Source organism: Echiichthys vipera (genome assembly GCF_963691815.1).
Source record: "Echiichthys vipera genome assembly, chromosome: 23".
In the NCBI taxonomy this organism is placed as follows: domain Eukaryota; kingdom Metazoa; phylum Chordata; class Actinopteri; order Perciformes; family Trachinidae; genus Echiichthys; species Echiichthys vipera.
The window spans coordinates 11,692,512-11,718,091 of NC_139848.1; the positions used below are offsets into that span (position 1 = coordinate 11,692,512).

At 42.1% G+C, this 25,580-nt stretch overlaps 1 protein-coding gene across 1 annotated transcript; it reads left to right on the top strand.

The window, feature by feature from the left end:
* Positions 1 to 693: 693 nt before the first annotated feature.
* Positions 694 to 22,356, top strand: abcb11b (ATP-binding cassette, sub-family B (MDR/TAP), member 11b; the record flags this gene model as incomplete). Its single annotated transcript, XM_083938022.1, has 28 exons — positions 694 to 829; positions 1,231 to 1,249; positions 2,802 to 2,831; positions 2,919 to 2,955; positions 3,058 to 3,365; positions 3,516 to 3,603; positions 6,622 to 6,755; positions 6,848 to 7,019; positions 7,466 to 7,590; positions 7,667 to 7,841; positions 8,175 to 8,288; positions 8,407 to 8,517; positions 8,608 to 8,733; positions 9,179 to 9,382; positions 9,505 to 9,675; positions 11,998 to 12,199; positions 12,311 to 12,380; positions 13,740 to 13,860; positions 14,072 to 14,236; positions 15,554 to 15,658; positions 16,018 to 16,179; positions 16,313 to 16,516; positions 17,227 to 17,468; positions 17,754 to 17,910; positions 18,342 to 18,539; positions 19,986 to 20,192; positions 21,550 to 21,696; positions 22,156 to 22,356. 28 exons carry the CDS (start codon positions 694 to 696, stop codon positions 22,354 to 22,356), a joined length of 4,131 nt encoding a protein of 1,376 aa, XP_083794148.1.
* Between the last annotated feature and the right edge of the window lie 3,224 nt (positions 22,357 to 25,580).

Genomic DNA, 25,580 nt, shown 5'->3' on the forward strand with positions numbered 1-25,580 from the left:
CAGCAACTAGTCCGCACTTCATACTTGGGCCATGTGGGACTTGAACCTGGTCCAATACCCAGTTCCCAAGCCAAGTCCCCATGCCGTTATAATTAAATAATTCCACATCTAAAGAACAGTGAGTCTCCTCTTTGTCCAAAGGATTCTCATATTTATAGCCATCACCAATGTGAACACATCAGTCACATTCAGCGAGTAAGGATGCAGAAACAGTGAAGGGCCTCCGTAGGTAAAATATTTGCCCGACGAGGTCATTGGCCTCTTTAGCAGCACAAACCGACAGGACACTTACCCTTAAAAAAAAACAACCACTCTGACCCTGAGCACCATCCACTTCTGTTCAATAAGAGCACGTGAACCGCTGCCAAGGCACTCAGTGTGTCGTGACAAGCTAATAACAATTGAGTGTCAGAAAACTAGACTTAAGTGTGCTGTGCAAGAGCGCCGCTGCTGCCGCTACACCTGGTTTAATTAAACTTGACTGCTTTTGTTAGAACTTATTAGTTTCAATTAAGGATAAGGACGTTTTCTTCTCTTAAAAAGGAAACGCGTGGGTGAGTGTCATTTTTTTGACCGCTGAAAGTGTGTTCTCGAGTGGGGTTTTAATTTTTGACACGACTGTCGTACTAATTATTCCTTTTCTGGACATCTTGCTCTCTGTTTGCTTTTTTTCCCCCTAGATGAGACAACAACATGCCAGCGGGATCAGTGAAATTGCAGAGCATTAAAAAACTGGGACAGGAAAACCACAGCTATGAGTTTTCAGATGACGGTAATAACACGACCACGGGGAATATGCTACGAAAATGCTCCAATAATAATAATAATGGCAATAATATGGAGATCTGTTATATTGTTATGACAGCTTCAGCTACAGATATAAATTGTAAAAAGTATATCCACTGCCATAATTATTATCAGTCATATTTCTCTTATTACCCTGGTATTTATTATTATATTTGCTGGGTATCTCTGGGGCTCTCTCTTTCCCTCTCTATCCCTTTCCTCCAACCGGGTAAGACCACCCATCATGAGCCTGGGGTCTGTTCCGACGTCCCTGCCTCGAACACTGTTGCTCACGGGGGAATTGTCGGGTCTCTGTAAATCATAAATAAACCATAGTGTGGTCTAGACTTACTCTGTATAGAAAATGTCCTAAGATAACTTCTGACACCACCTGAAACCATAAATAAAACCGTACTGAATGCTTATTCTATTGTTGTGTTGCAGAACCAACGGGCGGTGTCACGTAAGTATTCTTTTATGCATCATTACACAGGTTGTGCTTTAAAGGTATACTCATTATAAATAGGATAGGATTATAGGATACACAGGAAGAAAGAAAACCTATAGTACTAGGTACTAAGTGGAGAAGGGGTAGGAATTAATAAGCTAATGCTTCTTCCTGCTCCTTTTCAAACATACAAAGGGTTTTTAATGACTCGTGCTTCAAGTGCAATTTTTTTTTTTCATATGTTTGAAATAAAGCATTCATTCATTCATTCATTCATTATGTTTGACGTGTGACTTGACTTTCTTGTGAATTCACCAGCTTCACGAGAAACGCTGTTGCTAGAATGAGACATTATCTCTATGGAGGTCAATAGTCAATGGCAGTGTGTGCTTGTCTGTGTGTAACCGAACATGCGTTTACATACTTCTGTTGATAACGTCTCAGGTGACACTAAAGACACAGCTGCTGTATCAGAACATAAATACTTCAGAACATAGTGAACAAACACATACTTAAGTAATGCATTGCAATGCATGATGCATGATTTAATGCATTGATAATTCAGACTATTCTTAAGCTAAATCACTTTGTATATAAATGACAACCACAGTGGATTTTATAGGTCTGTTTGCATGTGTTTTTATATGCAGCGCTTTGGGCTTTCAGGGCTACTTAATGGATCATATATTAAATCAAGACTGGTGTCTTCTGGCAAAGGGAACAATAAAAAAAAGGGCCAATTATCTAATATTAAGTGATAGTAATACTAAGTCAAGGTGACTATTTATTTCACACGTCATACAGAGCGTAAATTAGAAGTAGTAGGTTCATGGAGAAAGCAGATGGATACGACTCGGCCTGTGAATGTTCTCATTTGTCCAGGTCGTCGTTATCCTCAAAGCAATTTCAGTCAAAAGCAACTGGACTTGGTTATTTGTCTAGGGAGAGGTGAAATGTCTTCCTAGACAAATAACCAAGTCCAGTTTCTTTTTGACTGAAATTGCTTTGAGGATACAGATGGATACGGTATCACTTAATACCGTTTACAGAGCAGATCACTGACAATACAAGTAATTTAGTGCTGCTAAACTCCGGGCGTGCAAAATTATAAGTTTGGTGAGATGTCTAAGTTAAATGTCATCCAAATTATGCTTTTGATATTCTTCACAGATAAACCTAGTAACCCCTGGTACTTAGAGAAAAAAAGAACAGAAGACCTAAAAAGAGAGTCGTAATGTCCGTTACTTAAAACTGGTTTAGAACAGACTTACCGTTGCCAAGAGGCGGTCAGGTAACGGAATCAGGTTCAGGTTGGAGAGCAAAGGCAAAAGCATCTTTGGCAATCTGGCGGGGGATGAGTGGAAAAGGACTGGTTAAATATCTGCAGGGCAATGAATGGGTTTGAGGCAGAGGGAGTTTGGCTGTGAATGTGTACTGAAATCCAGAATACATCCTGCATTAATTCATGCATAAAATCACCATGTGTTATGTTTTACCATTCTTTTAAAGTTTTAGTGTAAAGATATGTTTGGCAGCTCACTGTGGGTTCTGTCTTTTTTCCATTTAGGACCGAGACAACTTCCAAGGCTAATGAGAAGTGAGTAAAAGATAGCTACAGAGGCCCTGTACACTTTCACACATTCACCGCACATAAAAAACGATTTCCGTCTTCTATTCCAAACAGAAATCAACCAGCGATAAGGGTTGGCTTCTTTCAGCTGGTAAAATACGCATTCTTCACCATGTAACACTTGCCTTCTTTCTTCATTTCTATTTGTGTATAGTGCACCTTACGCAAAGTTTGTGTTTACATGATTGTCCAGTTCCGTTTTTCCACGTGCAACGATGTGCTGCTGATGGTGGTGGGCAGTATCTGCGCTGTGCTGCACGGCTCGGCCCAGCCCCTCATGCTGCTGGTGTTCGGCCTGCTCACCGACACCTTCATCGAGTACGACATCGAGCTCAACGAGCTGAGTGACGACAGGAAGGAGTGTGTGAACAATACTATCCAGTGGAAGAAGAACTACACTGCGGGGAGCGGCCTGATCACGCCGCAGAACCAGTCAGACTGGGGCTTCATGAACAATTCAACGTTGGAGATGTTCATACCGCTGAAGGGCAGGCCGTGTGGGTAAGTGGGTTGTGTTAAATGCATGAGGTGGGCTTTTTCCAACATCAAATATAGTGTAAGATGCAATATTAAAATTTTGGATCCATGTTTAAGTGTATGTGGTTTGTAGTCCTCATATATGATTCATGTTCTGTATTTGTGCCGTTTCAGGATTCTTGACATTGAATATGAAATGACCAAATTTGCCTACTATTACGTTGGAATTGGAGCAGCAGTATTCGTGCTGGGATACTTCCAGGTTGGTCTCACAATGTCACTGTTTTCATACAAAGAAACTCATTTAAAATCAGATTGGTGTGTCACCCTTGCATCCACTTAAAGCCAATCCAATCAGCAAGACGCGTTTTGATCCTACAGCCATGAAATCTTGAAGGAAATTGGGCACCCTTTGCCTTGATATCCTGCCTATGAGCTATTCTTTTATGCTTTTACTGCATGCATATTCCAATCCAATTAAATTAGATCTCGGCGCTGCATTCAACATGATCGATCACCACATATTACTAGACAGGCTGGGGAAATGTGGATGGGATCCTCTTGTACAATAATAAACGGATTGGAATATTATTTGCAGGACAGGGATTACTTTGACTTTAAAACACTGCTGTCTGTTTCTAGAGTGCTGTTATAAAATTGTTTAGAGATGGTATTATGTTTTTATAAAGTTGAGAAGCTTACAGGAGGCAGATTAAAAAAAAAAAAGAATGGGCAAAATCAAAGCAGGAGAGGCAAAGAGATCCTGCTTTGAGTTACTGCTAGTTTGGCTCAAAGTGGCTGGATCCTACATTTCCCACAATGCAACTCAAAAGTGTTTCATCATTAGACCCAACAGGCCCATATTTCTTTTAAAATCCACATGAAATGCAGACTTGAAAATTGCCTCCAATCCCAAGCTGAGACTCAGATGACATCACTATGGCAAGGCAAGGCAGCTTTATTTGTAACGCACTTTTCATAGACAAGGCAGACTCAAAGTGCTTCACAGCACAACATGTCATGAATTCAAATGCATTACAGAAAGACAAAGAGAATAAAAACATACACAATAATCAAAACAGTGCAGACGTTAAAAGTGCAAAGATTTAGCAGAGAGCTGAGGTGAACATCAAAGTTTTCAGTCTAGTTTTAAAAGTGGTCGGAGTGGGTGAAAGTCTCACATCTACAGGAAGTTTATTCCAGCTGTTTGTTGCATAATGACAACAAACAAAGATGCTTTCCCTTGTAGGTACTTTGGGATTAATTGGATCAACAGTGACTATCAAATGAAATATTTGATAAGGAAAATTAATAAAGAAAAATTACTAAAAATTAATAACTTCAATTTATTAAAAACGTCACACGGAGAACCAATCAAATATAGTGCCTTGACTCACGTTCAGATTATGAGATTGAGTATTCTCAATAAACTTACCGTTAATCAAGGAAATATTAGTTATCACCAATAATTATCAAAGATAATAATAAAAATGACTCTAGTTAAACCAGAGTTCCTCGGGGCACCACCGTCATAGACGGAGTGACAACTAATATTAAAGTCTCATAAAATATATTAAACTACTAATTAGGGGTTGAACACCGATAAATGTAATATTTTAATTAGTTGAAGGATTTAAGAAGTTCTTTTCTTAGTAGAAGCTGGCTCATTCATCTTTGTGTAATATTAAATAATCAGACATATGGTAAACACAAACATTTATTAACAAATTAATAAATGCAACAAACAAAACACAATAAACTAACTAAAGCTAACAGCAAACGTATGTTTGTGTGTATGTGTGTGTGTGTGCGTGTGTGTGTGTGTGAGAGAGAGAGAGACAAAGAGAAGAGGTGGGGGCTCGGAGAAGGTGTGAACATTCTCTTTGTTACACAAAGGCCGGAAGCCTGATCTCTCAGTTCTTATGACAAAGTTACAATTGTTTCTAGCCGTTCATAAAGTCCTATAACATGTAGTAATGCCCAGTTGGTGATTAGTTACCATTCCATGAGATGGGAGATGTTGCGCATTGCTTGATGCCAGCAGCTGGGTGAAGAAAGGAAGCTCCGTGGTGAAGAGGTTCTTGTCTTATTTGTGGCTCTTAGGCAAAAGAGGATTCGGATCGTCTGTGCTGTGCTCAGTTGAGGATAACCGGTTGGTTAACCTTCGTGGTGATCCCACGCCATAGGCCAGGTCCAGGGCCGAGGGGACAGCTGGAAGCTGGTCTCCTGGAGTTGAGTGATCAGGGAGAGAGAGCGGGAGGAAGATCCGGGAGCAAGATCCAGTAGAAAGAGTCAGTAGAAAGAGGGCGAGAGATTGTGTGCTTCACTTTATATAGGCCCGGATGATGTCATCACCTGGGGGTCAATTCAGCCAATGAACAGTTTGGGTGCCTTGGAGGATTCACACCTGGGTGTGACCTGTTGTGGGGGTGAAGGCATTTTGAGGTCTTTGTTCCAGCAGGCTGTGGGTTTTACTTTTAATCAAACTGACAGTTCGAGTTAATCCAGAAAATGAACAATCATCTTTGGGCGCCGGTTGCACCTACACCCTTGATTTGAGTTTACTCTGCGAACCACTAACAGATTGGCCTCAGAGGATCTTAGTGATCTAGAAGGCTTATGTAGTGGGAGCATATCAGTGATATACCTCGGCCGTAGACCATGTAGTGATTTACTATATGTGAGCAGGAGGATTTTGATATTGATTGTCTGACGTACAGGAAGCCAGTGTAATGATTTAAGAATTGGTGTAATGTGCTCACATTTTCTGGTCTTTGTTAGAACTCTAGCAGCAGCGTTCTGAACAAGCTGTAGCTGCCTGACAGCTTTTTTGGGAAGACCTGCAAGGAGACCGTTACAGTAGTCTAGCCTACTGGTTATAAAGGCATGGACAAGTTTTTCTAAGTCTTGAGCTGACATGAGCCCTCTAAGTTGTGTTACATTTTTAAGGTGATTTTGTTACTGATTTGATGTGACTGTCGAAATGTAAATCAGAATCCATAATATGACATCATATCCCTTCATTTCTCAGACTTTACAAAGCTCCTCCAGAGCCACAAAAGATATTACACGACTTCTCTGTGAGGTTGACTTGTACTCCTCAGGAGAGATATGCTGAACTCCATCATGTGAAATCTACACAGTGCCCTTGTTTTATGTGGAATTTCCCTTATACTTCAAAAGGAGGTCAGACGTCAGGGTCCTGATGCCTGCATATTAACGTCTTTGCTTTTATATGGAACCAAAAAAAACAGCGTAACCAGTCTCTTACAACCGATAGATCTCCCTGTGGGTGACGTCCGCTGCCAGGCAGATTCAGCGCATCAGGAAAATTTACTTCAGCAAAGTGATGAGGATGGAGATCGGCTGGTTCGACTGCACCTCTGTCGGGGAGCTCAACACTCGCATGTCAGAGTGAGTGGGACAATGATGGCGGGATGTCTGTCTCACGGAGTATTTTGGGGTTGTGGTGCGCATGTGTTAAAGTGGTTATATCTGTATTACAGCGATATCAACAAGATCAACGACGCCATTGCGGATCAAGTCGCCATTTTCCTGCAGCGCTTCACCACCTTTGTGTGTGGTTTCTGCGTTGGCTTTGTGAAAGGATGGAAGTTAACGCTGGTCATTATTGCAACAAGTCCAATGATCGGTGTTGGAGCAGGTCTTATGGCTCTGGTGAGAGTTTGTTTCTCTTGACCTGAATCGATTTAGTGACTAAACTTGTCTTTACTTCTCTCGGCTTGACGACTTGACTTCTCTTGACTTGATTTTTTAACTAGACCTGTTGACTTGACTTGACAACTTGACTTATTGACTTGATTTGTTGACTTGACTTTTTGACTTGATTTCTCTTGAGTTCTTGACCTCAGTCTTTTTGATTTGATTTCTCTTGACATGACTTTACTTGTCTTTGCTTTTTACTTGATCTCCTTGAGTTGTTGACCTCAGTCTTTCTGACTTGACATGACTTTACTTGTCTTTGCTTTTCGACTTGACTTCTCAAATCTTTCATTTGAAATTTTCACTCTGCTCCTCTCTTGACTTGACTCGCTGGCTGTACTTCAGTAGACTTTCTGATTTCTCTTTTCCCTCAACTTTGCTTCACTCTGTATTTCCTCTAGTTTGTGGCAAAGCTAACAGGGATGGAGCTGCAGGCCTACGCCAAAGCTGGTGCTGTAGCAGATGAGGTCCTCTCCTCCATCAGGACTGTGGCTGCTTTTGGTGGGGAGCGAAAGGAAGTGCAAAGGTAAAATTTGCCAGATGAAATATTTACTTTCCCACCTATATATATGGCAGCTGAGGTGAGCTCTCCTCCTCTTCAGGTACGACAGGAACTTGATCTCAGCGCAGCGCTGGGGCATCAGGAAGGGTCTGATCATGGGTTTTTTCACTGGATATACGTGGCTGATCATCTTTCTGTGCTATGGTCTGGCCTTCTGGTATGGCTCCAGCCTGGTGCTGGACAATGAGGAGTACACACCAGGAACACTACTGCAGGTATCACACTTAGAATAATGGCAAAATACTGTTCATTGCAACCACTACCGACAGATTGCAACTGAAAGGAAATGGGAAAAGTATACACTTTCTGCCCATCAAAAGCTAGTTGAATATCAGCATGTGGTATAAATTTGTGATTGTAACATTTTTTACAAGCCCTTTGGAGTTTCACTTGGATTCCCCCTTTCCTTCACCCAGTTTTTTATCACCTCCATTACTCCATTATAACACTGGACGATGAAATAAGAGAAAAACAATCACATAAAGAATTTCACTATTTCCCTGTAACCAAGTCTTTGGAGCTATAATATACTGACCTCTTCCTTCCAGGTTTTCTTCGGTGTTTTGATAGCAGCCATGAATTTGGGGCAGGCCTCCCCATGTCTGGAGGCGTTTGCTTCAGGCCGTGGAGCTGCAACCATCATCTTTGAGACTATAGAGAGAGTGAGAATGCTTGATGTTATAATTTTGCCAGATTTGAATCCTTACAAGGCACAGTGTATTTACAGGAAACAATTGCCCTGTGTTGACACGTCTCATTCTTTAAATGTGCCACTGTCAGGAGCCAGAGATTGATTGTCTATCTGAGGCTGGATATAAGCTTGACAGGGTCAAAGGAGATCTTGAGTTTCACAATGTAACCTTCCACTACCCCTCCAGACCTGAAGTAAAGGTAGTTGCGTTCTTCCTAATCGTCATCTTGGGAGGGTACATTTCGATTTATGGAACGAGAAATTTTCAATGTCATGTGATCTCTACTCAGATCCTGGACAAGCTCAGTGTTGCAGTGAAGACAGGGGAGACCACGGCCTTTGTCGGTCCGAGTGGAGCTGGGAAGAGCACTGCTATTCAGCTCATCCAGCGTTTCTATGACCCTAAAGAAGGCATGGTAGGTTTGACATCTGACACACGTTCTAATGTGACACTCGTGTAACATACTGGGATTCTTCTGTCAGACTGAAGATTCCCTCGACACACTGTAGCTGCCAACTCCGTCCTTTTAAGCTTCATTCTAGTCGATTCAAAAATAACCATCCCCTGAGGGTGAGAGAAGTACATGATAATCTGTTTCATTATTCAGCCAATGGGTCCTAACAGCCTAATTTTTCACTTTTACTAGAATTAGAGGTCTTTGCTCACCTTATTCCCTCATTTCTTTCAGCTGCTAGAGAAAGAAATAACCTCTTACAGCAAAATGAAGGTTATACACAGGCCTAACAACCTTACCATTTGAAACGAGCATTATTGCAAAAAAATCATCATAGGAGCATAGTACTTTAATAACATCATCCATCAATTTTAGCAATACCAGCTCTTTGTGCCCTCCATCTCAGGTGACCCTGGACGGTCATGACATCAGAGGGCTGAACATTCAATGGCTGCGCTCGCTGATTGGCATTGTGGAGCAGGAGCCTGTGCTGTTTTCCACCACTATTGCAGAGAATATACGCTACGGTCGAGCTGGTGTCTCCATTGAAGACATCATCAGCGCTGCAAAGCAGGCCAACGCCTACAACTTCATCATGGACTTGCCGCAGGTGAAGTGCCGCGAAAAATCTTACAAAGCGTTTCAGTTTTAATTTGCACAAATTTAAAGTTTAACGACCAACAGTCCTGATAACTTTCCCAATCTTTTTTTTTTTTTAAATAAATCTGACAGAAATTCGACACCTTGGTGGGGGAGGGTGGAGGTCAGATGAGCGGCGGTCAGAAGCAGCGTATTGCCATTGCTCGAGCGCTGGTCAGGAACCCTCGTATCCTGCTGCTGGACATGGCAACATCTGCCCTTGACAATGAGAGCGAGGCTATAGTTCAAGAAGCTTTGGATAAAGTAAGTCTGACTGGTTTATGTGCTGAATTAGCCTGTTTTCATCTCACATGCGGGTTAGTTTTGCTTTCAACCTGTGGCCTGCTGGCAAGAAAAGGAAAATTCCCTGTGACTGCAACATTTTATAGTAATTCCAGTTTCTTTCTTTCTTCTTTTGAGGACCTGTGGCCCTTTGCTGCACGTCTCCCCCCTCTCTCTCCCTCACCCCATTTCATGTCTGTCCTATCTAATAAAAGGCTTGAAAAACTGCCAAAAAAAAAAAAATGTGATGCCCTTCCGCAATTTGAAGGAGCTGCTCGTTGACAACTTTTCCATTTATAATGTCAAGTACATGAGCAATGACAGATAGGATGTCTTTTAAAAAATTGGAGGGTAAAATATCAAGATGGCACGACAGGCGCAGATAAAAAATTGTCTTTATGGAAGTTGTACATGGTAATGGGTGCAAAATATTTTAACAGAATTGAAACGCTGCTAAATAAATCAAAGGAAGTTGACGGGGGCATGATGTTGGATGCTGTTGATCTTATTGACAAAAAAAAAATTATAAATACAATTCACAATCTTCAGTAGAGGGGGCAGAGATAGCAGCTTGGAGCAGGTTGTGCGAGATGATCGATTGTTCTAAACAGAGCTTGAGGTTATGAGGTTCATTATTAGTGATTCATTCTGAGACAAAAACTGTTCTTGCATCCTTTCAAGTCAAAAGCTCTTTCATGTGTAGAAAGTGAACATCATGTTTTGTTTTTTTTCCATCTGCCCTTGGCTCTCCTGCAGTTTTGCTTGAAGCTCCGGATAGCGTCGTTTAACCAAGGGGATGATTTGGTCTATTGCTAAGAAACACAAGTTATTAAAATCATTGGTCAGGTCATTAATGTTTGAAGGTAGAATAGAACTATTATATAATTCAGAATAAATAAATGAGAACTTTAGAGCAGCCTGGCTACTTAAAATGCAGGGACATACTGTTTGTTTCAGAACTGGAGAGCGGGCCTGTATACAGGAATCAAAAAGAATGCATTTATGATCAGAGACAAGAGTCAATCAATGAGAGTGAGTTTAAAGTCAGGCCTAAAGTAAATCCAATGTCAAGGGTGTGGCCTTGGCTACGAGTCGAACCAGAGACATGTTGCACCAGGAATAAGTAATATTTAGGAATTCAGTGGCATAATGATTAGATGGGTCAGGAATGTGGGTATTAAAATCCCCAACAATAATAATCATATCATGACTGAGGAGAGTAGAGGATAGAAAGTCAGAAAATCCTGCTAGAAAAACTGTAATTTGGTTTCAGGGGGGTGGTAACTTGAAATACAGGGTTTTGACAGTTGATTTTCAAACACAAGCACCTCAAAGTTCTGAAAGTTATTAGTAGTGATTTGTTTACAGTTGAAATGGTTTCTGTAGGGAACGGCAAGGCCTCCGCCATAAAGCGGTGCACTGGGACTTCAAACTACTGTAGTTGGGAGGGCAGAGTAAGTAAGTGACAGCAGTCCCCGGACTATAGCCAGGTCTCAGATTTTGGGATGTGATGAAATCATCCAGGATAAATGTTTCATTAGACAGAGATCTAGCATTGAATAAAGCTAATTTAGCTAGAGTGATGGCTGCTGAAGGGACGGTGACAGTTTATCTACTGAAGATTGAGATTTTTGTTAACCGTATTTCTGTTACCCTTTTCTTATAATAGTCTTAATAGTTTACTTAACATTTAAAGTGTATGCTTCATTAATAAGCACCGAACTTATAACAAAGCCGTCCCGCTAACTCTTCATTCCGTACACAAGAACCTTTTTCTACTTGAATGACTTCAGTTTTTCCGATAAATGTAAAGACACTTATGATGGCAGCGGTATATCCCCTGAAGGCGGACTGACTCACCGAGTTCTGAGAAGGATTTTGCAAAAATTGTGCATCACCATGCAGAGTGTGGTTGAATTCACAGCTGCACCAAGTTTCAAAGTCTCCTTTTTTTGTCAATGAGAGATTTATGTTTTATGACTGGCCCACAGTGACTAGCCTATAGTCATCCCGCAGAGTTGCAGACAGCTCAGGTTTGTAGACTTCCGCGGAATCCAGAAAAGGTTGCATCCACTGAATCCACTTGGTCTTAAACAACAGTCCGACCTCGAAGAGTAGCCAAGGTTTATATCCGAGGTGATTATGACACCCTTTGGAAGCCATTTGTAGAGATCCAATGGAACTCCGGGGAGTTGTTTTAGTAGAATCGGATGAACATCAGACACTATTTATCATGGTATCAAGAGTGTTTTTCTTAGTTTCCAGCAGAAATTATGTGCCGACATATACTTGATTCTGTCACAGGTACGGGAGGGTCGGACCACCATCTCAATCGCTCACCGGCTCTCCACCATAAAGAATGCTGATGTGATTGTTGGCTTTGAACATGGCCGCGCTGTGGAGAGGGGCAAGCACAATGAACTGCTGGAGAGGAAGGGAGTCTACTTCACTCTGGTCACCCTGCAGAGCCAAGGAGACGCTGCTCTGAATGAGAAGGCTCGGCAAAGTAGGTCCAACTTTGGGGGATAATTTCTCCGAGAGGTATTTATCAGCACATTGAAACTAGAAAGATCTCCTAATTGTGATCACCACCCCTTTGTTGGATCTCTTGCATTAGTGGCTGGTAAAGAAGAAGAGCCAGAGAGGCTAAATCTATCCAGAGCAGGCAGCTACCGTGCCAGTTTGAGGTATTACACATTCATCACCCCTTGCCCTTCATCACTTGCTCTTTTGCTTACTTGTGTATAGTATCAATTTCCATGGTCCTGACTATGCATCTAAATAGGATGATTATAGAAGTCATTTTGTGGTTGAAATTGAGTTGTGTCATGTTAGAAACTGGCACCTTCGTTTACTTAATTACCCTCTTAAATTTACTCCGACACTTGGACCATTTAGCTGAAACTATCATCCAGAGCAGCTAACAAGTGGCGCAACACCCGAAGAGGCTTGAGGTCCTCAATCATCACCATTACAAGCATCCAGTAATGAGTGCAAACAGCAGAAGTATATTCCTGTGTACGTCCGCGACATAAAGCAACCTTGCAACCTAACAACCTTGGTGTTATCCTGGACCCCACGCTCTCCTTTGATCACCACGTCCGCTCCATCGTCAAGACCTCCTACTTCCACCTCCGCCGCATCGCCAAAATCAGACACTGCCTCTCCCCCCCTGCCGCTGAATCCCTCATCCACGCCTTCATCTCCTCACGTCTCGATTACTGCAATTCCCTCCTCACTGGCATCACCTCCCATTCCCTCCATAGACTCCAAATGGTCCAGAACTCTGCTGCTCGCCTCCTCACCCACACCCGCTCCCGTGAACACATCACCCCCATTCTCTACACCCTCCACTGGCTCCCGATCAAACAACGCATCGACTTCAAAATACTCCTCCTCACCTTCAAAGCTCTTCACCATCTGGCACCACCCTACCTCTCTGACCTCCTTACCCCCCACCGCCCCTCCCGAGCCCTCCGATCCTCCTCCTCCCTAACTCTGACCATGCCACCTTCCAAACTCAAAACCTTCGGACACAGAGCTTTCTCTAGAACTGCACCCCGACTCTGGAACTCTCTCCCCCAGCCCATCCGCGACTCTCCATCACTCACAACATTTAAATCCCGTCTAAAAACCTTCCTTTTCTCACAAGCCTACAACCTCCCCTACCCATAACTACATTCACTCCCGGCCTCCCCCCCCCGACTCCCCCCCCACACTCCTTCCGCTCTCCTCACCCATTTCAGCCCCTCCCCTTGACCCCCCCCCCCCCACTGCTCTTCAATCCATCCCCCCACCTCTATTGTTGTACCTGTTTCTACTATTTGTCTGTATCACCATTACCCCACGCCCCCTTCGCCTTGCTTCCCTGTCATCCTTGTCTCCTGTTGTTTATCGTCTGTATATACTATATGTCCTACTCTGTAAGCGACTTTGGGTTTCTGAAAAGCGCTATATAAATAAAATGAATTATTATTATTATTATTATTAAAGCGATGTATTTACAGCCTCTCCTCTTTTTGACTTGGTGAGTTTTGTTTTTGCAGAGCCTCTATCCGCCAGCGGTCCCGATCTCAACTGTCCAATCTGATCCCAGAGTCTTCTGTTCCCATCGCTGGAGAGCTTGGCCCCAGAGCCTATGCTGTGTCACAGGCAGACAAATCCGAGGTGTGTGTGTGTGTGTGCCTCAAAGTGTATTCATCCAATTTGATATGCGTGTGGTTGAAGCAGGTCAACAATAATTACACATCGCTTGAGTGTAAATCCGTTTGAAATGTTCCTGGGATTTGTTTTTTCTATATCAATCCTCAGATAGTATACACAGTAGGATTATAGCTTTGACTGTCGATGTGTATTTGTCTGTGTGAAGGCTCGGGAGGCCATGGCAGAAGAGGAGGAGGAACTTCTGGAGCCTGCTCCAGTTGCCAGGATTCTGAAGTACAACACACCTGAGTGGCCCTATATGCTTTTTGGATCCTTAGGTGCTGCTATAAATGGAGGGGTCAACCCCATCTACTCTCTGCTGTTCAGTCAAATCCTGGCGGTGAGGTTCAAGTTGTCATCGGAATTTTTGAAATACACAAATCAAGCTAATTGTAATTTATTCCAATCATTTGTATGAAAAAACATTGTAGGAAACAACAGATCGGACCTGGGGACACTAGAAAACAACTCTTAAGGCCTGGTCACAGCAGCAAGTGGCATAGTGAAGTTCATTTGTGCAACCAAGTTGGAAAAACGTTCATGTCAGTTTGTATTGCTAAGTCGGACATATGGGGAAATACAACAGTATTTCCTACTATGTGAAAAGAAGTGTCTACAACCAGTGGGGAAATGAATGTGGCTCGTTTAAAAAGGAGTATTGCACGTGTGTCTCGTTCCCCTTGTTCCAGACTGCTACAAATACATAGAACGTGCAACATGCTAACCAGCTGTTTGCTAGACTGTCCTAATGGGCACTTTGAGCTAGCTTGCTAACTGTCTGCTAGCAAGTTCGTTAGCACAGATGATAAAGAACATAAGCTTCCACAGTTTTTCCAAGAGACCGTTCAGTAAGGTTAGTAAAGGTCGTCTGGAAGAGAGTTTCACAAGCGTTTTTTTCACATCCAGGCTTACCGTCTAAACATGAGCGCTAAAGCTGCTTTGGACTCTGGAGCTCACTGTTCCCTCAAGGGTCAACGCTATCAAAATGGTTTGCTATTGGTCAATGGTAAGAATTATTGCAGATTGCTGTGACGTCTAGCTGACCACTACTCCAGAATCTCTGTGGTTTGAAGTTTAGTTTCTCTCCTGCGTTCCTGTTGAGAAATGTTTATGCTCACTTATGGCTGAAAAATTACGGCTGATGAAAACCCAACGTTTCCTGATTTTACGGCTTGGCAATAAAAACTTTTAAACAACAAAATTCACTTTATTGTTAAGAATTTATAAGAAGTTTAATAGCTTTATCCACTGTTATAGTAGGTCCTTTGACCACTAGTCATAGCCATGGTTCACCCCACTGCTTTTTAACGACACAACTCAAGACAACCATGTCACAGTTAAAAAGACAGCTTAGAGTCAGACCTATTCAAGCCAAGCCAGTGTGTGTATGGTAAAGGGGCTTTAGTGTGTTGAGGTTCACGAAAGTTGAACTTGAGACAAAAGATTGTATGGATTTACTTAAACAAACACTGAACCGATCTTTACAGTCCTTTTTTTCTACACACAAATATACAGGGGCTTTATTCCATCATTACGATTTCAGTAAAATAGTCTTATCAACTCTAACAAAATTGGTGCACTGGGCTATCCGTACAGATGGTCCATATTAACATGTTTTGCACTGTATGTGTCTCTCTCCCTCTGTGTGTGTCTGTAGACATTCTCACTAACCGATCCTGTGGTTCAGAGGAGGGAGATTGATGGTATCTGCTTGTTCTTTGTCATGGTCGGCGTGATCTCTTTCTTCACCCAGATGCTGCAGGTAGAATGGCAGTCTGCTTCAGCAAGACTGATTGTTTTTAGTGCTTCTCTACCGCCCTCACCCCCTGCTTGTGTTCAAGGTTGGGGGAAAGTCACAAGAGATCTCCTTTATTTTATCAAATGAATACCCTCTTTGGAGGGAAAACATTTTTCCTACATCCTGCAGAGGTGCTGTTCTATGATTGATCCATTAGTTCTGACACCTTTTGGGTAGAGGGATGGCAAAGACATCATTTTCTCAGGATAGTAATATATCACAGTACTTCCTGTGTGTGTGTGTGTGTGTGTGTGTGTGTGTGTGTGTGTGTGTGTGTGTGTGTGTGTGTGTGTGTGTGTGCGTGTGTGTGTGTGTGTCTCCAGGGTTATGCTTTCTCTAAGTCTGGAGAGCTGCTGACCCGCAGGTTACGCCGGCTTGGCTTCGAAGCCATGCTGGGCCAAGAGATTGGCTGGTTCGATGACCACAGGAACAGCCCTGGAGCTCTGACCACACGTCTGGCGACAGATGCGTCACAAGTTCAAGGAGTGAGTTTTAGCCTTAGCTTAAAATGATAGTAGTTTTGAAAAATGACTCAGTCACAAATGTGACTTAGAATTAGACACTGCTTGAATGATGAGCCCATTAACATGATCCTTGTTTTCCACTTTTCTTCTAAAGGCCACGGGATCGCAGATCGGCATGATCGTCAACTCTATGACCAACATTGGCGTGGCCGTCTTAATGTCCTTCTACTTCAGCTGGAAGCTCACGCTGCTCATCCTGTGCTTCCTGCCGTTTATCGCTCTGTCAGGTGGCTTTCAAGCTAAGATGCTAACAGGGTTTGCCAAGGAGGACAAGGAGGCGATGGAGACTGCCGGACGGGTCAGATATCTATTGTTTTCACCCGTCTTTGGGGCCTTCATCCGCATGGGGTTTGAAAATACCACAGAATTCATATATCGATGAGTGACAAGTCAAAAGCATCTTTTTAATACTCCTGCTAAACCTTTATGTGGAGGCTGACATCAGCTGACTTATCTACTGACAGCAGATAAGAGATAGCTTAACAACAGTGTCTATTTTAGGAGCTAGGTTTCAGTTTTTTTTCTCATCACTGAAGACTCCACAGCCCTACAGCTGCACTCAGATCTATAGGTGCAATAGAACTTTATTGGGTGCTTCTGTAATTTGGCAAGTTAGGCACAGAGCCACTGTCAGGCGCAATACCCACTGGGGCCACCCAGGCTTAAAATGCTGTCATGGTACAGAAATCTAGTGGATAAAACCCCAGGACAGTCCCAAAGTTCACAATCAAAGAAGAAGTCAAATTACTGTGGACACCCTTTACACAATTATCCCAATGCAGTAAACCCCACCCATCCCAATGAAGTGGATTAGATGAAAGTTTAATGATCCCTATGGGGGGGGATTGGCGTGCTGCAGCAGCATAAAAGAGGATATAGATAAGAACGGACCAGAGGCTTTATGCATTTCATATTCTCTTTTACACATAAAAAAACAACAAAAGAACCAGGAGCAACTTTTATTCAGCTATCTGCCTTTTATGCCTATTTTTCTTCCTTTATTTGCAGATTTCCGGTGAGGCGCTGAACAACATCCGCACCATCGCAGGCCTGGGGAAAGAGAGGATTTTTGTGGACACGTTCGAGGCCCAACTAGACGCTCCGTACCACGCGGCCTTGAAGAAGGCGAAAGTGTATGGAGCCTGCTATGGTTTCGCCCAGTGCGTCGTCTTCTTGACTAACTCCGCCTCTTACCGGTTTGGAGGTTACTTAGTGCGACAGGAGGGGCTCCATTTCAGCTTGGTGTTCAGGTGAGAGGAAAAAACTATTAAGTCCGTGTGCTTTCCTATACTCACTGCTGTTTACATCCGGAACTAATTCATATCAGTCTTGTTTTTTTTAGAAAGTAAATACATTCAACAGCTAAGGCATGAATATATGAAGAATTTGAACTTTAAAACTAGAGATCATCTTGCAGTGGGATCACACAAGCCGCGATGCCAAATTGGGCCAGGAGAAAGACCCAACCCTTTGCTGAGCCAGCGGATGTACGAAAGAGTGACTGATAACTTACTTTAGGTTGGTTTCTCTGGCAGGGTCATCTCAGCCATTGTCACCAGTGGCACAGCCCTCGGCAGAGCCTCCTCTTACACACCAGACTACGCCAAGGCCAAAATTTCTGCAGCACGTTTCTTCCAGCTTCTGGACCGCGTGCCTCAGATCAGCGTCTACGGAGATAAGGGAGATAAATGGGTATGAGGGCATATGTTATTATACACGTTTTGGGCTATGCCGCCACACTGCGTGCAGAGTGTATAAATAAGGAAAGTCTGCTCTTTCCATGATAGATTCAGAAAAGAAACCACATGAAAAAAGTCTAATGTATTATTCCTTTATTGCTTGGCTTCTTCATTTTACATCTATCATGAAAGAGAGTTGTGAGTAGATGGAGGAAGGAGACAAGGAAAAAATGTAAATTCAAGAGAAAAACATATGTATTTCCTGAAAATACCAGTAAAGCCCTGTAAAAAGATGCAAGGCAGTCTGAATAATAAAATACCCTCATAAGATAATTAAAATAAATCTCTCTCTTTACTACCTGTCTGATTGGAGGTGGAACCCTAACACACCAAGAACCCTAAAGTAACCTTTGGTCTCTCTCCTTCCCTCTGCTGTGTTTTCAGGATAACTTCCAAGGGAACATTGAGTTCATTGACTGCAAGTTCACCTACCCAACCAGACCAGATATCCAGGTCCTGAACGGGCTGAATGTGTCGGTGAAGCCTGGCCAGACACTGGCCTTTGTGGGCAGCAGTGGCTGTGGGAAGAGCACCAGTGTGCAGCTGCTGGAGAGGTTTTATGATCCTGACCACGGCAGAGTGGTGAGGGCACACAGCAACATATTGCATATGTACATTGAATGTTAAGTGCATTTTCAATAGTTTCATAGTTAATTCTGGAAATGGTACAATTTTGTGGTGCTTATACTTTCTTTTTTGTGCTACTTCAACTCCTATTTGACAACATTTAGAGGGGAATATTATTCTTTTTACGCCACTACATTAATTTGACAACTTTAAATTACTAGTTTTGAGTAAATGTCTCTACTAATACCTACAGGTGCACTCCACTGATTTTTACATGAGGTTGAGTTTGCTATAGAATAACATATACAAAGCACTGTGTACTTTAAAATAGCTGTGAATTTGTTTCTGGGTGTAAGTGTGAAATTATGGAGGACTCTCAGTGTGTCTTCACTTCATTTAAGTTGTAACATTGTGGTTGCCTGAATCTGTCTTGATCAGTGTACTGCACCTTGCTGACAAAGCCACTGTTAGCTAGCTACTATTAGCTAGCTCTCGTTAGCGTTAGCTGGCAACTTAAAGGAAATTGCCAAATTTCAGTTTCCCTTTTTGGCGTTTAGCTTAGTGTAGCGCCATACAGACAACAGATATAAACAGCCTGGAGCAGCTTAGCGCTCTTGTCCAAAATAGGGTCATGTCTGGTTTAAAAAAACATGATGGCCGATCTGCTGGGTTCAAAACGGTGGTACAAAACCCATGTCCATCTCTTATATAGTCTATGGTAAGTAGGCTTAAGCCATAGTTAGCTTTATATTAGGCGCCAATGCGTCAGTGTTGCATTTACAGCTTTTTCTCACTGCTCTCAAGAGGCCAAACTAAAATCGGTTATTGCTAGTTTAAGTCATGTGAACAGTTCCTTCCCCTAAATATATGGTTTAGAAAAATATGAACCTGCACAGGGAGAATCTGGGGAATACTTTGCATACTACAACAAGGATACAAACAAATGAGGTCTGAAACATTATATTGACACAGTAGATGCTGCCCTTTATCAAGATGTCAGATACACCATTGTGAAATGAATAGTCATGTGTATCGTCTGCTTTTAAATCAGTCTAAGAATCCTCATTGGACATTCAGCGATTAAAGTATTTCTGTCTCTCATTCCACTTCAGTTCATTTATCAAATCAGACATTTATGCTGACTTTATGCTTTATTTCAAAAAAAAAAAAGGGGGTTTGGGGGGGTGCACTCCACCCAGGATGGAGGTTTGCCTTTGTGCCAGTAAGGGATCCCTGCCAAGATTCAAACAGCCTTAATTGAGTTGGAAGTGGTTTGGAAACACATAGACTTGATTTTCTGTGATAAAATAAAACAAAACAAAAAAGCCAGTATCACCTACATAGTTAGGAGAGAAATTGCGTTAGAGATGGTGTGATGATAGCTCATTAAGTGGATTGTATTTCAAGTCTTTGGTTTTTATATGGAATTCTCCTAATTGTAAAATAAATGTCTTCCTGCAGCTGATTGATGGCCATGACTCGAATCGTGTCAGCGTGCCCTTCCTGCGCTCTAAGATTGGCATCGTGTCCCAGGAGCCCATCTTGTTTGACTGCAGCATCGAAGAGAACATCAAGTACGGCGACAACATGCGGGAAATCAGCATGAATGAGGTCATCTCTGCTGCCAAGAAAGCCCAGCTTCACGACTTTGTCATGTCACTTCCTGAGGTACTGTGGACCATGTGTGTGAAATGTTTGTGGTAAGGACTCAAAAGCAGAGGCAGAGCAGGGGAGGTCGGGATGAGGATCACTTTGCCCGTGTTCAAAAAACAGGTTGGCAACAGTCCGTCAAACAAAAGTAAAAGGGGAACAGGCAAACACAGGGAGAGATTGTGAACAGAACAAGGGGACAAGAGATAATCTGGCAAATGGCAGCGAGAGGCTGGTACACACACTGCGGTCTATGATGGACAGGTGAATGTGTGAATAAGGGCAGGTGTGCAGGCGAGTGTATTTTACCACTAGATGTCCTCGTAATGCTAAGAGCAACTGTCAAAACGAAGTAAGCAGCTTGTTTAGCCTACTCCTGCATACAACACAGATTCTGCGTTCTGCGACTGCATTCTTACTAACTCCACTGCAATCAGATCAATTGGTGAAATGCCTGTTCAAGGGGTTGTCATTATTGCAATCGCCCAAAATTCTGATGCAATGACCTGCAGCAGCTGACTGATTATTAGCAGCAAGGCTTAGTTTGTGCAGGATTCTGCCAGAACATGATATGTCTCTCTGTAAAAGACCCTCAGTACCAAGGAGGAAACTGGTTAAATGTCAAAAAGACAATCAAATTGGTTCAACTTCTTTGAACAAGTGCAGGTTAAACAACATTTTGGCATAGTTCTGTAAGCCCACCAGCTAGTGGGTGTTGTAATGAAATGAGTATGCTCAGTGTTTACTAGACTGCATTGTCATGTCAGAAATGTAATGCCATTCTTGATTGTTTTCAGCACGGCAGCACCTTGGTGTTGTCTGTGAGCCAGGTTCTGTGGATTCGATGCATTCTGTGCTTTTTTCCCTCACCCCGACCTGTCGGGTCAGCAGTGTTCCGACATCTCCTGATTTACAAATGACGATGCTGATAAATATACTGTGGAGTTTAAAAATATATTCTCTGATGGTGATGTACATAAACACATAGAGAAATAATCCCTCCCTCTGCTCACATTAGCTTCACACAGATCTTACAGATAATTTCCCAACTCGTCAAATACATGCACTTTGTCTCAGCCCTCGGCGTGATACAGACGCACAAGACACTTACATGCATGTGCGGCCAGACTTGCTATATCTATGCATCGCAATTTTGCTGCTATATCACTGTTCTGAATGTTGGGTACAGGTCCTTAAATAAAAGGCAAAGAGGAAATGAGAAAGATCTGAAGCTGAGACACAGAATGTTTGTTTTCTTGTTATGAACATGCATTGAAAAAGAATGGGAGGTGGGGTTTTTATTTAAATTAAGATAAATAAGATGTTAATGTACAAATGGGGATATGACTCACCACAATATTCCATTGTGCCTCAGAAATACAACACCAATGTCGGCGCCCAGGGTTCTCAGTTGTCTCGCGGTCAGAAGCAGCGCATTGCCATCGCCAGGGCGATCATACGTGACCCCAAGATCCTGCTCCTGGATGAGGCCACCTCTGCCCTGGACACAGAGAGTGAGAAGGTACTGGCCTCATTAAACTCTGAACAGCACAGTCAGCGTGTGTTGAATGCACACCCTTCATATCACAGTACAGTGCAGCTGCTTGATATTCTTGGGGCACAGAGAGCAAGGAGGGCAGGCACTTAATTATTATTATCGTTAACATCATTATCATTCATCATCTCTATTATTGTGAGCAGCTCGTAGTTCATATAGCCCTCCAGCAGAGCCTCTTGAAGATGTCTGCTGGGCTATGCAGTGGCTTTTTTAAGCTCAAATGGCTGAACCACACTGAGGAACAAAGAGACCTCTGCAGCGCGCTGATACACTGGAGCAGTCTAATGATAGTAATCAAGCCATGATTGTGAAATTACTATAATTGTGAGGCTTGTGTGTCTGCTGTGTGGGAGAACTGGTGACGGCTCCTGAACAGTGTCTTAAGTCTGTGAACATTGCTTCGTGTTTGTGTTCTTACGGCAGACGGTGCAAGCGGCCCTGGACAAAGCCAGAGAGGGCCGGACCTGCATCGTTATCGCCCATCGCCTATCGACCATTCAGAACTCGGACATTATCGCTGTCATGTCCAGGGGCTATGTGATTGAGAAAGGAGCACACGACCAGCTCATGGCCCTGAAGGGGGCCTACTACAAGCTGGTTACCACCGGAGCACCAATCAGCTAACTGCTCATGGAAACAGTAGCCAATTAGCAAGGCAGCCAGGAGAAACGAATGGAAGGAGCAGGATTATTTCCGTACATCGAGAGAGATCAGGACTGGAAGTATGCCAGTGCCAAAGTTTGTAAAGGAAGGGAGATACACCTGCTCACTCTTACAGTATTTACTTTTGGGGTAAGACACTGTTATGAAGAGAGGGGTTTTATGAGTCATACACCCCATTTTGCGGTTTTAAGGTAGTTACTTGTTGTCTTTCTGGTGATTCTCTGAGGAACACGTATTTTGAAAAAAGAAATACTTCAAATAATGTACTTGTGATGACAACATCTATTGTAGACTAGTAAACCTTTTAAGAAAACACATTTTCCCATCTCAGGTGTGAAATCCCAGTCATTATTAAGCATTTCTTTCTCACTAAAAGTGAGTTCTCCCAAATATGATTTGATAAGTAAATTCTTGTACAAGCTTATTCATGAGATCTACCTGGTTTAGGATTAAAATACATTTTTTAGTTTTAAATAATAATCATTTGGCTGCCAAAGCAAGTCATGACAACTTTATCTAACATCGACCATCATATTTATTTTCAAAAATATGCATGAACATTAGGATTAGATAAGGCATTCATGTTTTGTCTGATTATCCCGTCATCAAAAATATTTCTTCTCGTCATCAAAATATTAATAACAGGGTGTAACTTGAATCTTCTAATAAGAAGTGTGAAAAAAGTAACCCTGTCACAAAGATTCAACCTAGTTATTAACCCTTTTCCATTCAAACGTGACATGGTTGACTGTGACGGGGTTTTTGGTTAAAAGTATCCATAACTCTATATTCGGCTAAGAAAATAGCCCCACATGGCATTTAGAACATCATAACATTGTAATTATTTGCAACACTGCTGTTCATTTTTTCCTAAATAATTGTTCATTATCATTTATTTATACAACAGAGCTTAATCTCCATCTGAGAATAAAAACAATGATAGCGAAGAAAAGATGCTGACATGGTAGTTTTTACAGGGGGTGAATGGCATGGCTCCATTTTTTATTAAATGAAAATCCATTTTTATTTGTTTAGTGTTCAGTTAAAATGTAATGGTCAGTAATGAAATGCAAAATGTTTGTTATCCACTGCTTTTTTTTTTATTATCTATGACTGACACATTAAAAAAATGAGTTTACATTACATTGTGAAAACAACTGGTTCTATTAATTGGTGTCTTTGAGGTGCATTTTGGGGTTTCCTTTAAGTCTGAGGGGCTTAAAGGGCACCCGATTCAGAGAATGACTTTTTTTTTAATAATCGTTCTATAGCCTATACTTGATGCAGTGGTATACAGAAGTGTATCTCACAATTCATCACAGTCTACTGGGCCCAACCATTCCTTTGGCTGGACACCAATAATCAACAGACATGAAGAAGTTGAATATCCATGTTATGCTGGAAATATTATTTATATTTTTCATGTCCAAACATAATGCAGTTAAGGCAGAATCACCGCAGATGATTATCATTTACTGTACTCTTACTGTAATATAGAAAATGTATTCTTCTTGCTGAGATTGCGCAGAATTATATAAAGGCTATAGCGTATATAGTTTAATATTTAATATATCATTTATAAATGGTTTTGGCAAAATACAATAGTTCATTTACTTTGTCAAGAGTTAAAGGACAAGTTTGATACCACTCTTGATATCACTTTCTGTATGCTAAATATGAAGCTAGATCCAACAGCTAGTTAGCTTAGCTTAGCATAAAGACTGAGTAGGGGGAGGGCCATTTGGCTCCATCCAGAGATGAACAAATTTGCCCACCGACACCCCTATAGCTCACGATTTAATGGGTACAACCAACGTGTCATCTTTCCAGAGTTTTTAGTGGTGCTAATTTGGACACAGCCAGGCTAGCTGTTAGCTCCTGTTAGCCTTCAGTCTTTAGGCCAAGTGAACAAGTGTAATTTTAATATTCTTGACAAATTCTTAGAAATTCAAAACAACAGCATGTTATGCGTCTTATGTACATTAGCCTATGTGCTTCTAGATAACTGAATTGAATTGCTTTATCAGATGTATTCCTCATCCCCGCTCCTGAATGTGTGTTTATTTTTCATTGTCATTCGATTGTAACTTAAATGCCGAATGGATGGTCCTATTTTTATGCCTTTTGTGAGAATGAAATTAAACCATAAAAGCGTCTGAGCTGATTGAGCCATGTGTAGTATTTCTGTAAATATGAGGAACTGCCTCATTACTCAAGCATGTCTCACTGAGCGCCGATTAACTTGCTTGCAGCCTAAACAAGCACCTGGCCACTGTTGGCACCTACTGAACATACATCACATAAGTGGGCACTTGACTGCTTGCCCCAATGTCTGAAATCCAGACTGTTTGTAACAGGTTCTGTGTATTCCTCCTTTTAGTAAAGCTGTCGCTGACAAAAAACAGTTTTATTCAATAGTTTTGAAACTTTTAATTTTGTGATGTAATTAAATCCCTTATAACAAATACAATAATGAAAGTCAGATTAAATTTCATCAGTTATCTTTACAACTTACCTGTTTTGGTCACGAGTCAAGTCTTTACTGAAATAGTATTCGGGTCATCTTTGCCTTGTTTCAGTGCATTTAGGAAAAACACGCCACAGGTGTTTTCTGTAAGGCCAATTAGACCTTGGCTCAGGTTGGAGGCGGGTGGAGGTATGCTGGTGACTCTATGGACCAATTAGACGGATCAATTTGTAAGATTCCCTGCCTTAATAGGTGCAACAGGAGAGTCGGAGAGAAGTCAATCAATCAGTCTGTCCCGCCCACACAGTTCTACAGAGACTAATCAGCTAAATAAGTGAAATCACCTGTGTGGCTATACCAGAAGTGGGCAATTCCGGTCCTTGGCTGCATGGTGGAGCCGCGGCTCCCAATCCAGTTCTAACAATGCATCCTCACCCTGGCTTTACTGAAAAACACTCAGCCAAAGACTGAATATAATGATGGACGGCTTGTCATCTCCCCAAATGTGAAGCCCAAACATCTTTATCGCCCCTTGGCTACATAATAGATCATAATGTCAGCAGATGGGACGTGGGCCAAACTTAAATAAAAAGTCAACATAAACATCAAAAACTTTTTTCCCCAAAAAACGGTTTCTGGCCATTTAGGTAGTTCTTAGTTTGTAGTTAGTAGTTCTCTGAGGTATCCTAAATGTGACTTAAGGGTTCATACAATGATG